The sequence below is a fragment of the Ictalurus punctatus genome, chromosome 16 (genome assembly GCF_001660625.3).
Source record: "Ictalurus punctatus breed USDA103 chromosome 16, Coco_2.0, whole genome shotgun sequence".
Taxonomy (NCBI): Eukaryota; Metazoa; Chordata; class Actinopteri; order Siluriformes; family Ictaluridae; genus Ictalurus; species Ictalurus punctatus.
This window is the reverse complement of record NC_030431.2, coordinates 16,716,274-16,734,925: the sequence shown is the minus strand read 5'-3', so window position 1 is coordinate 16,734,925 and position 18,652 is coordinate 16,716,274. Positions and strand designations below refer to the sequence as shown.

The window sequence follows — 18,652 nt, the reverse complement described above, 5'->3', positions numbered from 1 at the left end:
TATATTGAAGGCCACCTAGCACCTGATATGTTTCTGAAGATTTTTAGATGTGCTTCATTATGCAGCAGCAGAATTTTTAAACAGTGTTAAATCCACCAAGACTTGTTAAGTCTTGACTTTTTAAGTCACCAAGTGAGCCCACACACCCAGTTGTGTTTGTTTTAGGTGCTATCTCTATTAAGACCTTAAAACTTCACTTCTGTTAAAGTTATCACTTATAACTTATACAGTATAAACAGTACAACTTAAAATTATACTGTTTAATGATGTCATGATTGTGAAACATTTAGTTGCAGAGCAAGTACAGTACAATAGTGATACTTATGGGAAATCAGAATAAACACAGATATGTAAATCTTATACAAATGGCCCAAGAATGGTTGTCCCTATTCCTAATGTTTCACAGATATTTAGACACTAGCTTACTATGCAAAAATTAAGCAGGCTGTCATGTCAGTGGTGTGAACAGAAGCGTGTGGTGTGGATTGAACGTATGATTGCTATACACTTATGCAACATGTTTGGTGTAAAGTCTAGGTCATACTGATCTGGTGTGAAAATGTGTAGTAATTTACTATGGGCTGATTCAAATTTATTTTTTTGGAAGTTCGCACAGGCCTAATTAAATAAGGCAGTAAGGTATTTTTAGCGCACAGGCCCTTGAGTTTGACCCATGTGGCTCCATCTTTTCTTCCACCAGTGCATCCAGACTTTAAGGCCTGCCAGAGGCAGTAAACAGTAGAGTTTACTATTATATATTGTGTGAGATGACAAAGTACAAAATGCTCTTGTTCTGTACGTGATAACCTGCTGGTGTGCTGATCACTAAGAAGGCTGAGAAAGTCTGGGTGGTATACAAAAGGCTTCGTCTGTAGTATAATGTCGTGTGTGGCCCCTCTGTGTCCTGCCTTAGTATTAGCAGGCTGTAGGATTTAAATGCAAATAGAGTACTATAGAACAATCACTGCTCATAGAGATACAGTTACACTGATTTAACAATTGTAGTTGACATATCAAAAAGATTTTTAGTCTGACATTCAGAAGTATGGACACAATCTTACAGCAGAATCTCTGTCCGGACACTTATTTCGGTCAAATGTGGACACATACTCTGTTTTTTTCTCTCTCACCAAAATCAATGGGCAACAATAATCTTAAACATCACACAATGATAGCACTTTGGAAAGACTGAAATACAGGAAAGAGTGATGAAACAGGAAGTATATATAAGAGCTGACTTATTCATTGTTTTCAAAGCGCTTATCTGGGTAATGTGTTGGCATTGGGGACTCGTGCTGGGGAGCTCCTGGCTGCTGGCGAGGTTCTGTGAGTCGGAGTACCTGGGCTGGGAGAACCCACTTTATGTGCAGGAGTGCAGGGTCCAGGGGAATATGAGTGTGTAGGAGTTCCAGGGCTGGGAGAGCCAGGGTAGGGGGGATTGTCAAACACTGGGAAGAAGACCCTGTGGCTGGGGGAGGAGGAGGGAGAGAGATGGGGACTCGTCTGCAGAAGCCACAGCAGCTCTTCGTTGTTACGGCTCAGACGCTTCTTCTCATTGGACTCCCTCTCCACGTTCTCCTGAAGGTTAGCATTCTCCTCAGAAAGCTGCCTATGATAGGTATGACACACCACGGTCACACGCAAACACAATATTTCAGAGTGCACTTCATCACTGCACATGCTGTTCCTTCTCTCAGCTAACTATATTACTATTATACTGATATTACTATATTACTTCTACTTCTTCGACCAGAAGATTTCAGCCTTCACAAAGTAACAGTTTTGCTGAACATGGAGTACTAAAAACCATGTTCAGAGTTAGCAGTTTAAGTCAGCCATTTAAATTCGAAAATACACAATTTATCCACAGTTGTGTTATGAAGGTTATTAACTTCAAACTTTTAGGGCTCCATCCATCCATCCATCCATCCATCCAACCATTTTCTATACCACTTATCTTACTGGGTCACAGAGAACCTGGAGCCTATCCCAGGGAGCATCGGACACAAGAGTACACCCTGGACAAGGTGCCAATCCATCACAGGGCACAATCACATACATATTCACACTACTGACACTTTAGATATCCGACTCAGCCTACCATGCATGTCTTTGTACTGGAGGAGGAAACCGGGATACCCGGAGGAAACTCCTGCAGCATGGAGAGAGCATGCAAACTTCACACACACAAGGCAGCGGCGGGAATCGAACCCCCAACTCTGGAGGTGTGAGACGAACGTGCTAAACACTAAGCCACAGTGTGCCCATCTTCTACCTATATGTACTAATTATGTATGAATGCGTTAGAAACAAAAACATGTCTAAAGAATTGAAAAATGAGCTTCTCTTCAAAAAGGTATTAAAAACATATCATCGGAAAATTAAAAGTGCATGGTCCAGTGATTTATCCACACTAAAATTAAAATTTTATATAAGGACTTATGATTTCTGTTTTTTTTTTAAATAATGCTTTCTTGAATGATAGGCAACAGTTAGTAGTTTTGTTTATAATAGCAGTTTTTGTCAGTTTACTCATTCATTTGGAGCCAACTGTAAAAATAAATAAATAAATCATTATTTAATGAAATGTTAATGAAGAATAAAAGGTTATTGCTGGAGAGGATTACCTGGACAGGGCAACATTGCGGTCAATGCGAGCCTTCAGGTCCTCGTTCTGCTGTTGTAGAACCTGCACCTTCTCCTCCAGGTATATGTTCTTTTGGGCCTGCTCAAATGATCAGGTAACCACAGGGCTCCCTATTAAATTCCTATACACTTCACATATATTCACTGTTCCATAGAACAATTTGTTAGAGAATGTGGGTCTTGTATGTGCCATCATAACCTTCTACAGTACATACTGTATCCTCACAGTATTAAATAAGAACCTAATCATCATAAAATGTGGAACATTATTTTAGAGCTTACCACTTTCTCTAGTTGGCAGATCTTCCTCTCCTGGTCATGTATCTGCTGGTTCTTCATCTCCAGAACCTCCTTCAGGCTCTTAAGGTCTTGCTCAATGTGCTGGTATGGGGCGAGAGCATCCTAAAGCACACAAACAAACCCATTATACACCCCATGAATCATTTAAATGTGTTAGAGTGTGTGTGAATAAATTGTACCAATATCTGCTCATCTGCACTCTTCCTCAGTGCCTCTTCAAAGCGTTTGGCTTTGTCTTGTAAGGCTCGATTCTGAAACGTCAGCATGTCAACCTGATCCTAAAACACATACATTTCACTGTAAACATCTGAAATGGTTTACCTTAAATCAGTTAGAGGCCAACACGTCTTAATGCCATGACAGCATGGCACAATATTTGCTGATATAAGATTTAGTTCATAAATCTTAAACTTGTCAGTTAAGTGCATGTGACCTTACCTGAAGGGAGAGTTTATTATTTTCAAAATCATTCTCTAGAGTAGCTTTTTGTTTTTCATGGGTTTTCCTCAGGTCTGAAATCAGGACATAATACAAGCAAGACATACGTACAGTTATGCCTTTGCAATCTGCCTGCAATGAGATACATGAGACCTAACGGATAAAATAATCAAAATACTGTATGAACACACACCTCTCATGGTCCTGGCGTGCTCCTCCTGCAGACCTGCCATGGTCATGTTATGCATGGTTCTTAGGTCTTCCAAGGCCGACTCATGTTGAGCTGTTAACTCTTCAATCTGCAAAGAAACAAAATGATTTTAGACTTGAATTGATATTCCCATTGTTTTTATTTACAGTATCTTTGTTTTATACAACATATTGAGTCACTGTGTCTCTTTTTCATCTAACCTGCTGTATATATAGTATATGATGTACATTTTCCAGTTCTATACTTAGCTGTGCCCTTTTCCTTTGGGACATGGAAAAAAAACAGGATCAGCATATAAGGCCAAAACTTTTAGCTAGAGAACTGTTTAGCACTGCATACCTGTCAAAAAGCCAGCTGTCTTTATGTTCTCTTAAGGTCAAAATGTTTTTCAAATAATTAATTTTGTATTACAGAGATTACATTCAGCTTTTTTTACCTGAAGGTAAGAAGTATTAAATTGACTCTTTTCAAATAAAAAAAAGATTAGTCTCTGTTGTATATTCTTTCCAATTCTTATATGCAAGTATGTCTGCTTTTAAGGAGGCTCCCCAGAATATAAAAATGTTTTGAGTTCCTACTTCCATAAATATAGTGGTCGGCTGTGGCTCAGGTGACTCCACATGCTGAAGTGTCCTTGGGCAAGACACTGAACCCCAAGTTGCTCCCGATGGCAAGTTAGCGCCTTGTATGGCAGCTCTGCTACCATTGGTGTGTGTGTGTGTGAATGGGTGAATGAGAACCAGTGTAAAGCGCTTTGTAGAACCACTAGGGTTAAAAAAGCGCTATATAAGCACAGACCATTTACCATAGTGTGCATTGCTACTAATTAAGATGAAGAAAATATATTGTGCATTACAACTGCACACTTAGAAATGCAATAAAATTTGGGATTGTTAAAATGCTAAACACTGAACAGAATAAGACTGTAGTAGTAACCTTTCATCAGCTTGATTATAGGCTAAGGCGGATCATAAACTTACACACACACACACACACACACACACACACACACACACACACACACACACACACACACACACACTCACACACTCACACACACACACACACACACACACACACACACACACACACACACACACACACACACACACACACACACACGCACACCTGCTCCTGTTGCTGGGTTCGCAGTTCCTCCACATGTGACTGGTGCTCAGCTCTCAGGTGGTCTGTGTCACAGGCGTGCCGTGTTCTGAGCTCTTCCTCCAGAGTGGCAAGCTCAGCCTCCTGCTGCTCCTGGAGCTCTTTCAGCTGCAGCTCGAAACTGTGCTCCAGCGCAGACTTTTCCTGCTGCAGGAGCTTCCATCGTGTAGCGGTGCAAGCTGGCCATGAGGGAGGAAGAGGGCAGACTCAGCATACATATACACTTTAAACATACTTTTAACAAACCATGTTTCACTAATCAGACCAGAGAGGGTAAGGGAAACAGTAATTTCTTGATGAGCTGCCTTCAGGTAAATAATATACATAAATTCATGTGACTGGATGCACCAGAGGATCTGCTACAGAAGCATATGGTGGTTCCAAAATTATTCAACCCCCTGTGCGGAATCCCTCACAACAGCACAAATATGCAATACATTTGTTGCTGGAACATATGAAATACCTGAACTGGCTAGGGGCAGAAAATGAATTAAATACCTGGACGGGGCAAAAAAGGAAGCTAGCAATGGCTGCAAGCAGATTTCTGAGAAGGCAGGTTGCGAAAAACCCTCGAGTGACTGCAAAAGACCTGCAGCAAGACTTGGTGGCAACAGGCACTGAGGTTTCAGTGAGCACAGTAAGGTGTGTACTAAACGCAGAAGGTTTCCATGACAGAACTCCAATATGTACACAACTACTGACAAGAGCACAAGAAAAGTCGCTCAAAATCATATGAATAAGCCACAGAAGTTTTGCGATTCTGTTCTGTGGAGCGATGAAACAAAACTGGAACTTTTCAGCACGATGGATTAGTAGTATGTCTGGAGGAAGAAGAATGAAGAAAGAACACTCTGTCCATAGTCAAGCATGGTGGTGCCTCGGTGATGCTCCGGGGCTGCTTTATATGCTTTGGCACTGGAAACCTGCAGCGTGTGGAAGACAAGATGGATTCATTGAAGTATGGTGGTGTGGTTATGGTGGAACCACACCGTGGTATCGACTTTGGTACCGAGTATCGTGTACATTTGGCGGTATCGGTACCAACTATTAGATTTTTCGTATCGTGACATCCCTAAATTGGAGGCCATTGCTCATGAGGAATAGGCTAAGATTCCTCAGAAACGATGCCAGAAGCTATGCATCTCATTTGCAGCAGGTCATAACAGCAAAAGGGTGCTCTACTAAGTACTAAAGATGCTTGCCATGAAGGGGTTGAATACTTCTGAAACTGGAGAAATTATTATAAGTTGCATTTTCACTTGAATTTAGGGAAACCACTTGAAGCATTTGTTGTGTTGAACTATTTCAGTTGCTTTTCTTTGATTTGTTCATTGCAAACAAGCAAGTTTGTACATTTTGACAATAAACCTAATTTGCAATGGGGGTTGAATAATTTTGATTGCAACTGTATAGTTAAGCTGATTGGATTATGACTGGTGAAACTGTAGAGCCTGGGGCGGGTTCCTATAACTTCCTTTGCATGCATTGTTTAAGGTCGTTACCTTTGTCTTTGTCTCCACCTCTAAGCACTCCCCCCTAAAATGTATATACCCTTTCATCTTTTCAAACAACTTAAATTGTGTGTATTGTTACAAAGTACAGAGACACATCTCATAGATGTAGGATGAATACTAGAGCCTATAGTCTGGGACAGAAATGTACTATTATTGTATTACATGAATACCCAAGAATAAATGGAACAGAAGGTAAAAGTTTTAAACTCACATATGGTTAGAAATTAGGAAATAGGTGCGTGTATGATTTATTCTCAGACAAACTGAAAGAATTACATAGAACTTACCCACTTCCTCCTGAATCTGGCTGAGCTCCAGAGACAAATCCTTCTTTTTCTGCTCATTATTTTCACTCTGAAATACACACAAACACACAATTGTCCATCACCTCATCCCAAGGAATACACATACTGATTACTGCAGCATCATGACCTGCACAATGACAGCCTGGTGCTGACCCATATTTTAAGTATATTCCATTATATGCTACATTAACACTAAACAAACTATACTACATTAAATCCTACTGTTGTAGTACAGCTACAGGCTGAAATACTCAGCTGACACTCAATAAAGCTTTTGTTGTGTGTTTACAATATCTGTTCATTCTTTCTCCATTTTAAGTTTTCAAACTCATGTGCACCACCACCAACAAGCGGAAAGTTTAATTGCAATGAAAAAGTGAAAGTTGATTAATCCACATTAAAGACACATTATCCCCTCTCATAGTGGATAATCGAATATCCATTCATTAACTCTACAATATACCATTATTAGGCAGAAGGCACATGCATAAAAAGTACAAGGGTTTATTTTTAATCATATTTAATCTCATCTGAATTCTTATTATAAAATAATTATAATTACAGCAACATTTTTATATATTAGAAGTACAAACCACTGAGTGTGAGTGCATATCTGCATAGATATGTTGGTGTGTGTGTGCGTGTGTGTGAGCGTGTGTGTGTGTGTGTGTGTGTGTGTGTGTGTGTGTGTGTGTGTGTGTGTGTGTGTGTGTGTGTGTGAGTGTGCGTGTGTGTGTATAGATGTCTGCCATCTTGATCCATACAGATCCTGACTATCATAAAATTAACTATTTCATTATAAGGGTCTTGGAAAGCCACATACCTCGAGAGATTAGTGTTTTTCTTTATCTAACACATCAAATTCAGACCATGAAAGTCTTAATAAGTGTCTGATGAGCTGAGTTAGGTATGTTGTGGATCTCCAGGAGTGAAGTCCAAGAAACAACAGAAAGAGCTGTGGAACTAAATGATTCAAACCGCACTGTCCTTTTTGAACACCAGAGGGCTCAGTTTAAAGTCAGCCCATGTGGGTTCTGTCTAATGCTCACGGTTGATTGATCAACATAGTTGATTCAAATGAGATTTTTTAAAAATTGAATATCATATCGGCCAAGGAAAGGTTTTAATCCACTCTAGAGGGACACTTTTGTGGAATCATTTCAACAAATAATAATTTGAGTTCAATTTGAGTGCACACTGAATTGAGCAAGCCACTTGAGAATGTTGTAGTGAAGAACAGAAACTAATTTTTTGTTTTTGTTTTTTTATTGTCTGGAAGAATATCTTAATCTTTAATAATATGAATAAAAACAAACAGCCTCAGTGTAAGTATTCTTTGTACTATAACTATATACTAAAGAACTCTCATCACTGAACGTCCGTAAAGGAACACAAGCAATGCTTAATGAAGCAAATGTGCCTGTTAATGTACAGCTAACTATTTCATGGCTGCATAAAAGACAGATAAAATGACCTGCTTTTACAAGTAATATTTTATCATGTACGTATTTGTCATCTTTATCCAAAAGCATTTTTAAATCTAACCTAAAAGCTAATTTTTTTCTGAATGGTTTTAACCATTTTGCATTCAAGTCTGTTTGTGTTTTATTTTGTGAATTTTTTTCTTTCTAGGTATTTTCTTATTGTGTGAAGTGCCCAGAGAAGCTGCTTTAAAGGCACTATATAAAAATAAAGTTATTATTATTATTATTATTATTATTATTATTATTATTATTATTATTATTATTATTATAAAAGCCTAACACTGGACTATCACAATTATATAACAACGTGTAACCCTTTAAGTTAAAAACAACCTGTTTAACATACATTTTTCTTTCAGATCCTATGTGATTTTACTGAGTATCTTTACATGCTGAACTACATGCTACTATCAATACCTTCAGACAGAAGTGCTGGGTGCAGATGGCCAAGACATCCAGACCCAGCATGGTTCTCTTTAGCTCAGCCCGAAGAGCCAGCAGTTGTCCATTCTGCTCCTTGCATTGAGCTTGCAGCTGCAGCACCTCCTCCTCTTGCTTCTCCTGCTCCTCTCGCTCTTTCTCCTTCCTCTGTGCCTCTTCTTTTTTCTTTTCTGAGCCTGGGGAGACGCTGCGTCCTGTAACTGGCACGCTCGAGCTTCCAGGGACTCCAGGGACCCGCGCTGCTACTGCCCTCTGTCTCTGCAGGACTGGAGAGAGGAGACCAGTTTCATGCAGAAGTTAAAGTAGGTGTCACAGCCCATGAACTCTGAGGACCTGATGAGTTCAGATTAACATGCCTTTCTTTATTTGTTTATTAAATATGAGCAGTATATAGGCCTCTTGTTCTGGAAGGAAAAAACTAATCAAAAAGGCTCTGTGGACACAGCAAATGGACACTTTTCCTTTCTGTGTGTCATAGAAAAAGGCCACTCTGCTCCAGCAGAGAATATACACAACCCTATAGTGTCATGTGTGTGTTTGCACCCTACTACCCTAAATGCCACACCACATGTCACAAAGTGCTTTTGAATCTGACAGCAGGCAGTAAGAAATCTGTTTTAACAACTTTCGAATGAACCAAAATTCATAAATCCATTACTGTCATATTGACTGATAAACATGCTTGTACATTAACCTCCATACACAGATTACAAGATCATAAGTCACATAAAGTGATTTGAGGGGGCTCATGCATTTAATCTCTAATGCACACACACCCACATCCATCAGATTGTTCACACAAACAAATGCATGTATGTATATATAGGCTAATACATGCCACAAGAATGGTTTGCCATACAGTCATTGAGTCATCTCTATGACAACAGAAGAAAAGTCTTGGAGTCTTGGTAATAAAACAGGTCTAATAGAAGGGTAGAAAATGTTTCTCGCAACTCAGAGGTGACAATGTGACAGAAGCTTTTAAGTAAAGATATGGGGAGAGAGAGAGAGAGAGAGAGAGAGAGAGAGAGAGAGAGAGAGAGAGAGAGAGAGAGGGAGAGAGAGCGAATCATCTACAGGTTCATCTGCAGGTCAGCTCACTGTATGTGTGTCCCCTCACAGATTTATACACTATTTATTTTATTGTAATATATGAAGCCTAGTGATACTTGATGGTATGTATAATGTAAACGAATGTTGATGTCATCAGAGTCGTATGTACAGGACAGGACGAGGGTTTTGAGTAGCCCCACTGAAAGCAGACACTTAGTGCATGAAAATGGCAAAGTGCAGAACCCTTCTCTAATCTCAGATGGGAACTGTACACTGTTATACCAGGTATGCCTCCTAAATGGGGCCCCATATTGCAGGTGTGTGGCACTTGTGCAAGTTCATTTTGAATTGTCACATTTGCATAATGAAGAAAAGAGGAAAAGAGGCAGAACCGTGGTAAATGGTGGATATAATCTAATAAGGCAATAATTAAGAATGACAACTATAGGCTAAGCCTGCTATGTAGGAATTGGCACTCGGGTTGAAACTCTAATGTTTATTATTTAGCTAGTAATTATTATTATTATTATTATTATTATTATTATTATGGTAGAAATCATTGTTTATCTTGATAGTTTTTGTCATTTTGTTGTTACATTGTCTTGATAGTTTGGTCTTTTAAAGTATCTACAGATTATGCAGAATGATGCTACCACTTTCAGACAGTTATCTCATTGTAGTGAAACATAATATAAATTTATAAGCCTACAGTTTGGATTAGGGAATAATTGTTTTTTAACCGAAAAAACAGATGTCTTTCGCCTTCCCTGACTAGAGCTAAATTAAAATACATGTGCTTCTTATAATAACTATAAGTAAGGCATAACAAATATGCTGTATAACAAATGGCAATAAAGGAGAGCCAGGAGAGCCTATTGTATTTTCCTGAAAGTCTCTAGATTCACTTCTGTTAGTAATGTAATGTTATGCATTGAAATGTTAAAGTATTGTTCTGTAATGCAATGCGATGTAATATATATACTACATGGTACCATTGGTTTGTGCTTATAGCAGTCTCATAAAGAGATAATGAGGATTGAAGGATGGTGGGTAGACGGTGAGTATATCAGACAAGAGGGATTGTGAACTTTGAATTGAGTGGCTGACCTGGACCCCTGTGGTGTAAAACTGTATGAATGGAATAACCATGTACTTCCCAACACATGCACCTCATTTCCATGTATGCTCTCCATCTGACCATTCCATAAGTTTTTAAGTAATTTAAATATTTGTTACCTACAATCCACACAAGGATAATATAGGTTTTTAGGGGCTGTGTTGGCTTACATTGTTTTTTCATGTACTTTATATCTATGGGGATTGCAGCCTATATCCTATATTTGGTTATCTATTCTTCCTTTAATTAATCTTTTGTATGTCTTAACCAAAACCATAGCAATATATAGTTTTATAATCAATGTTGATCACAAAAAAAGTTGATGCAGGACAGATCTTTTTCTCACCTGGTGATTGAGGTTTGGGTGAAACAACCGCCAGACGCTTTGGGGATGAGAGCACTGAATGAGAGCCTTCAGAAGTCTTCTGAAAGTCTTTGCGAGAGCCTAATATGCATAAACAGTAAACAGTAAGTAAATAATTAGTGATAAAAATAGTGAAAGATGAGTGTACTGTGCATGTTAGCTGGCACATAGATGTGTCAGATAGCTAGAGTTCTGTAGGCACCTTTCTCTTTCCTTCTTTTTCTTTCTCTGTGTTACTCCATGCTGTGGTGCCAGAGAGAAAGATCGATTTCAATAAGGTGCAGTCAGGCACTAAATGAGGCAGACTCACGCTCCTTTAATACCTTAGCCTAGCTGGAATGATATGCTGCGACCCTCACACACACTACTGCACTCTAATACGTCCCTCTACCAGCAGTCGTTGTGCTGATTCCACAGTAGCTCTCCTATGCAATCGCATTACATCCCATGCACTGTTTGGCTCAGGCACTAAATTCAAGCACTGAATGAATCTAATAATATTACCTAATTTTTGGAACATAGTTAAGCAAAAGACACAATTTGTTACTTATCATTTCTATATTATTAACAATCATTAATAATAATAGCATAATTTTCTTAAAATATAGAGCATCCAATTCTATGATTTTTGGGTCCCAGAGCTCCTCATTACTGTTAACTCATCTTCACATGAAGCAAACAACCACACAACTAGACCCTCAGGCATGCTAGTACTAAATCCAGATGCTCCCAAAACCCTAACATCATCATCATGTACACTCCACACCATCCTCTCAAAATATATCCCAACACTGGAGGCAAGAAACTGGTGTGAATTTAAATACTGGAGCAATTCCTAGATTCCATCCTTTTCAGAAGCAGTGTGTAAAGAAGAGACTTTGAAAAGTTCTGTAGCAATTATTTCCAACAACCACCACCACCAGCTCCTGCTAAGATTCAAACCCATTTCAGCACTCCCTGCTGGGTTAGCAGCTCTGGCAGCCCTCTCCCCCCTGACTCTGGAGCTGCTATATGGCTACACACACTGCAGGAACAGGAAGCTGTGCTTAAAGATTAATGGGCTGAAGACTGAGAGTGATACAGGGCTGATAAAAATATAGGATCCAGGCCATGTTCCTGCTGCCTATGCCTTTTGTCTATTATTGTTCATAAAGTGGAAAGCAAATGTTTAGAAGATGAGCAGAAAGACCCTGAAGCATCAATAAATGTTCTTTCAGTGGAATAGGCACAATTGATAAGAAAAAAGGAACACACTGGCTTTAAAAGAAACACACTGGACAAATGACAAGGACAAATACCAATAACAATACACTGAGCTTAGCTGGTTATAGGTCTTAATTTAAAAACAAATGCTGTCTTTGTGTGTTCACTGTATACAGATAAAACAGAACACACACACACACACACACACACACACACACACACACACACACACACACACACACACACACACACACACACACACACACACACACTCAGAAGGTTGGAGTGGAAGAACTCGATTGGTCTGCCGTGACCTCAACCCCACTGAACACCTTTGTTATAATTTGGAACCCAGGCTGCACTCAAGGCATCCTTGCTCAAAATCAGTGCCCGACCTCACTAATGCTTTTGTGGCTGAACGGGCAAATCCCCATAGCCATGCTCCATAATTGAATGGAAAGCCTTCCCAGAAGAGTGGCGGCTATTATAACAGCAAAGGAGGGCTAAATCTGGAATGGGCTGTTCAGAAACATATATGAATGTGATGGTAAGGTGTCCACAAACTTTTGGCCATATAGTGTATATACATTTGCATCTAATAGAACATACAGGCTTAACGATCATTTCATGTGAAAAGATAAAGTAGATTGATTAACAACCAGCGCAGGCAATTTTAGTATACCACAAATACAGTATTTAGATCACCCTTTTTGGTAACACTATATTTGGATAGTCCACTGTAGGCACTCTATAAACAGTCAACAAACCCCTTATAGACTGTTAACAACCTGTCATCAACCAGCAAATAAACTAATTTTAAGCAATTTGTCAACAATTTTATGGTTGTTGAGGTTGTGTAAACAATGTATACACTCAACATCATTCTTTTTTCTTTCACTTTATTTCCAGTTTATGGTTGTCAGTGTTTATTAAATCACCTGTTGTCTATCAGCTCATCTCATCTGGTTCTGTCCATTTCAAAATCAGTTCACATGTATTCTACTTTCACATATTCTGACATGCTGTTGAAAGGTAGATAAACATTCTTTCACATGCTATACATATACTCCTGCCTGTTGTGATGCCAATGGTTGATCCTGACATGATTCTACTGCTCCTCTCACCCTGCAGACCTGCCTGATTCATCCTGATGCTCTACTTCTGATTCTCTGTACTTTCTGCTGCTGCGAATGGTCCCACATCAATACCCTACGTTTTGCACTTACAAAAATAATTAAAAAAAACAATAACAATTAAAGCCCAAGAATCACCTTTTGTTTTGTGGATAATCTTACCTGGAGAATGTAGACTTAAGAACTGCTGTTGTAATCATAAAGGCTGTGATACTCATCCCAAACATCCCTTCAACTCAGTTCTGTTTAGTTCTGTTTGCCTTTACATTCTAAACTCTAATGATTTATAATCCCCCTACCTATTGTCACTCAGAAGAGGATGGGTTTCTTTTTGGATCTGGGTTCTCTCAAGGTTTTTCCTCAAGGAGTTTTTCCTTGTCAATGCCACCTCTGACTTGCTCATTAGGGATCTAAATATAAATCTACATTCATATGTCTGAAAGGTTGGTTTGTGACAATGTGTATTGTTAAAATCTTTAGAGAAATAAAACTGTATTGAACTGAAATAAACGTTGTTAAGAATCATTTGATAGTCTAGTTCATGACAGTCTATAGAGGTTTGATAAAGCAGATGAAGTATTGCCCCAGATTTTATCATCTCAGCAATATTGGAATAATAACTCTTCACAGCCCAGCAGCTATACACCATTGGTTACTCCGCCCACTGCAATGTCTGTGAGATTAATGACATCATGGTTGCTGTGGTCACTGGAATCATTATTCCCGCTTGACAACCTGTCTTTACTCTTCAGCTTGACACTTAGTGGCAATAATGTGCCTCAATAAGAGAAGCTCCCATGGGTTTGCAAATCTCCCATCTGCAGCACAACCAACTTCTTTCAACTTATACACACTGCAAAAAAAAAAAACCCTTTTAAAATGCAGCTGCCAAAATTTGCACTTTAAACTAGATTTCTAAACACAGCATTCAAGGACCTATCCTGAAATAATGATACAAACTATTGATTTAGTATAGAGTTGCCTGGCTGGAGGGGAGGTTTGTTCATGGCATAAATAGCAGTGTGTCTGGTAGTGTGGATTAAATTTTTTTTGACTTCTTATCATGGAAAATAAAAGATCTCAGTATCTTTTTCATGTTCTTACCGACTGGGGAGCCTGGTGGAGGAGGCAGCAGTGGGCGGCGGGTGGGTACAGGAGTGCTGGGGGGCTGTGGGCTGCTGCGGCATGGCACTCTCTGCCGTTCTCCACATGAAGCTGTAATCACCCTGTGAAAAGGTGGGTCATCGGTGACACTTCCAGGACCTATTTACAAACAATCAAATAAAACCCATCAGTTAGCACATTATTAAACAGCACCAACAAGATAAGGCTTATCAGCCTTTCCTTAACCCTGCTGTCAATGTCAGCAACCCTATAGCTTTCATCTATGCACTCATCTATGTTCTTCTTTAATGTCTCATTAGCATTTTTGCTCTTAAAATCATCCACTGCACCTCAGTAACCTCATTTACACTACTCAGCATACACCCTGTCTGACACAAACCTCAACATTTCTAATATATTGTAGATGCTTTTGTGTCATGGTGCTGTGAAAGAACACACAAGTCTGATGTCTTTAGACATCACCATGGTAGCAGGTTTCAAAGAAGGAGTAAAGAAAAGGAGAGGATCAATTTGACCTGTTGGTCACAAAAAAACAACAAGACAAAAGCAAATGGACCAATGCGAACAGAATGATATTTGCCCCAGCTCCTATGTAGGATGTCTCCTTTCAAACACACCAGCATGTGCCACCTCCTAGTGAGCACTATGTGGAACTATTTAAGCAACTAAGAGTTATAGCGGTACAGATTTTCACACTGCCGTACTTCTGTGCAATTATCTAAATGGTAGTACCATTTCCTGAACACCAAGTGCAACAAGACTCTCTGCACATCCCTCCATAACACTCCAGGAGGAATAAGGGCTGAAAGTTATGACTGACAATGCAAAATCAGCTTCCATCCAGTTGGACAGCATATGAGCTCTGTGATCAGGAGACAACAGTTCCTGTCATAATAAGTCCCAATTAGACACTCCGCATTATGCATAATGTGTAAATGTGTGGTGAGCTGTGCCCTGGCTAGTGGCTTAATAAATGTTGGCAGACCTAAAGAAAAGTATCACAAAAAGCCCACCTCTTAAGTTTCCCAGAGGAGACAATTAAATCCTTAATTAATGTTAAACTAATACACACATTCACACTCATACACATAGAGCATACGAGTTCTGAAGAGAACCAACCGCAGAGATGACTCTACTTGTACTGAACGCAAAGCATCATTGACATTTTCCTTATAATGACAAATGCACAACTGAATAAACACAAGACTCTGTTTCTGACTTAGAAACACATGATTCATAATTTACTATACACAGCATTTTAAAAGAAATGATAAACACATAATTTGATTTGGTGGAAGCTGTATCGGAGAGGAAAATTAAGCCATCAGCTGTTTTTGTCTCAGACAGAAGCATTTAGAAAACATGCAGTGTGGCAGAACAAAAGGAATCTCAGTAGGGGGAAAGAGGGGGAGGGGTAGGGGGAGAGGAAGAGAGAATGAAGATGAGGTATTGGTGGTGGGGTGAGGAAGAGGGGAGTTATGTTGATTATTATTGAGTGGTAAGTGCATACAGTTAGAGCAGAAAGTGTGAGAAGATGGAGGCAAGCAAGAAGAGGGCTACAGGGATAAATACTCTATACTGTAAGGAGGATATAAAAAGAGTGAGAGAAAGAAACAACTAGAGGGTAACAGAGAGAAACAGAGATGATGTGATGAAGCAAGAACCAAGAAAAGGAAAGAGGCAACACACAATTTGAGGATTCAACAGAAAAAAATAAAAAAATTTTTAAAAAAGGCAAGCTTTTGACTTTTAGACATACGAATGGAAACATCAGCAATGCTTCTCCACCACAGCAGGTATTCCAGTCTGGCAAACACACCACAGATGTGCCATAGGCTGGCATGCATTATTAACCATGAACCATCAAGCCAACACCCACCTTGAAATGACAGTGAAATGGCTGACGTTAAAGATTATGCAAAGCGAGCCATCTACTGTCACATGTCAGCATGGGCCACCAGAGTGAAAAGGATAACATGGAGCTCTATGCACACCAATTACATACTTCAGTCCAGCTCATGGCAAACTGACAGGCGACCAAGTGGTTATTTTATCAAAGGTGTAATAGAGGAAAAGAGAGACAGAAATAGGATTGGAATGCTGCTGAAAAACAGCTGTTGGAATGTATTTGAAAAACAATTTACTTCCTCCAGTGAATTCATTTACTTTGATTAATAAAAAAGCCAAAAATGGACCCCATAATCATATTAAATCTGATAACCAATATTGAAAAAAACTAAACACACTGACATAAGTAAAAGTACTGCTACTGTATTTTGATGATTCATAGGTAAACATAGTAATAAAGAAAATTACTCAAGTAAGAGTAGCGTAAATAAGTTGTCTGGTGAAAAACTACTTGAGAAATTACTTTACAAATAACTTTTTACATGTCTACAATTGACAACTAATCTGAAAATGTTCTTTATCTGAGAAATGCTTTTTAAAAAAAAGAAAAAGAATTATGCTAACTAACCATATAAGTTATGATAACCACCTCGATTATCAACAGTATATAAAAAAAGTTAGCTGGATAACTAACTTATCCAAATGGTATTGGGGTATCAGTAGCTTCATAGGTTTGTTAACTCATGCTTTTAGAGCTACATAGTTAGCTATGGAGCAAAGGTGCTAGAGCATTACCTATAGGCTGTAGCAGAACTCAGATATATTTAACTCAACAGGCCATTGGTGCTGAACATAGAAGTGACCTCTTAAGTATAATACAGAACTTTCATATTGTAAAACATCAAAAGATCTGGCTAGCTAATCTAGCTCACTTAGATAGCTAATGGCTTACCCGTAAACTGCATGCATGTTCCCACAAGATGTTGAGCTGTGAAATGCTGATATTTTCAAGGGTTTTGGGCCATATCATTTGAAGATCATTATCACTCTGTTTCCTTTGAAACATGCAAAACTCGAAATGGAATTATTTCAAATGTGCAAATACTGTCTTTAAATTAGCTTACAGTCTTCTAGCGGGTTAAATGCATTATTATTATTTTTATTATTATTATTTATTATTTTCTCTTTAGTACCATTAGAATGATCCATGTACCAAAGTATGAGAGTAGTTTGTTACTTTCCACTCCTGTTGATAACCAAAGTCAAATAACAAAAAGCAGCATATTTAGAACATTCAGCAGGTAGAACTGACATATCAGAGAATTGGAAAAAAGATGGCAGTAGAAAAAATACATATCAATTTAACATATCCTCAGAGACAGTGATAATACATCCCCCAGAGTATATCATATAGTATAGTCTGTGAACTGACAGACTGACAGAGAAAGAAAGTCTCAGTGGAACAGACACTGTGGAAGCAGCAGAGTGGGGGATCGTCAGAGGTTCTGCATCTGTACAATGTGGCATATGTCATGTGACTGAATGACATAAAAACAGATGACAAGAAAGGAGATAAACACAAACACTGTGGGGGTCTGAATGATACAACATCTCTGACTATTATGATAAATCATTTTAGGGGAACATCACACCCTCAAAATGTGCATATGACACTTTAGAATTTATAGCAACCTGCATTAATCCAAAGTGTAGACCAGCACAGAAAATACCACTGAGAAATACCTAACTAAAACAACCTAACCTAAAACTAACTGCTTAACAGAAGATAATGGACTAAAACAAACTTACTTGCAATTAAAAATCAATTAGTCCAAGAGCTGGACATTTGTCCTATTGGAGGAAATAATGACTTTATTCTAGGCTAATGCTACACAGACAAAGTAGGGCTATAGAGAAATTGGCTACCTTAATAATAAATCAATGACAACAAAGTGCTGCGTATTATGTTTTAGCTGTGGCACGTCTTGCTGATCTCCTGGAGGAGTATATTCCACCTGAGCACTTCTCCTGTCTGAGGAATGAGTACTATAAAACTGGATGATCACTCACAGTTCAGCTAGTGGAATATATTTCTTACATCACGTTTTAACTGTGCAATTGTTATATTCCTATACTTCTACATCATTCATTATAGATTGTGTAATTAATGTACTTTCCTATAAATATATCAGTTTCATCCCGAGAGCTAGGGGTAAAAGTGAAGCAGGATAACTTGAGGAGTCAGTGGAGCTCTAGTGGTGAGTAATGCTATAATAATATGATTCATTTATATTATATGAATTTCT

At 38.7% G+C, this 18,652-nt stretch overlaps 1 protein-coding gene across 1 annotated transcript in view; it reads right to left on the bottom strand.

Moving 5' to 3' along the window:
• Positions 1-245: 245 nt before the first annotated feature.
• The window catches only part of mtus2a (microtubule associated tumor suppressor candidate 2a), a 40,409-nt gene continuing 22,002 nt past the window's right edge, over positions 246-18,652 (bottom strand). The window contains exons 6-16 of the mRNA XM_053687062.1: positions 14,478-14,636; positions 11,020-11,118; positions 8,480-8,769; positions 6,561-6,627; positions 4,724-4,938; positions 3,578-3,683; positions 3,385-3,458; positions 3,126-3,224; positions 2,929-3,048; positions 2,628-2,728; positions 246-1,609 (exon numbers count right to left, since the gene is read on the bottom strand). Coding sequence (XP_053543037.1) covers positions 1,261-1,609; positions 2,628-2,728; positions 2,929-3,048; positions 3,126-3,224; positions 3,385-3,458; positions 3,578-3,683; positions 4,724-4,938; positions 6,561-6,627; positions 8,480-8,769; positions 11,020-11,118; positions 14,478-14,636 — 1,679 coding nt within the window. The 3' untranslated portion in view covers positions 246-1,260. The remainder of the gene's footprint in view (positions 1,610-2,627; positions 2,729-2,928; positions 3,049-3,125; positions 3,225-3,384; positions 3,459-3,577; positions 3,684-4,723; positions 4,939-6,560; positions 6,628-8,479; positions 8,770-11,019; positions 11,119-14,477; positions 14,637-18,652) is intronic.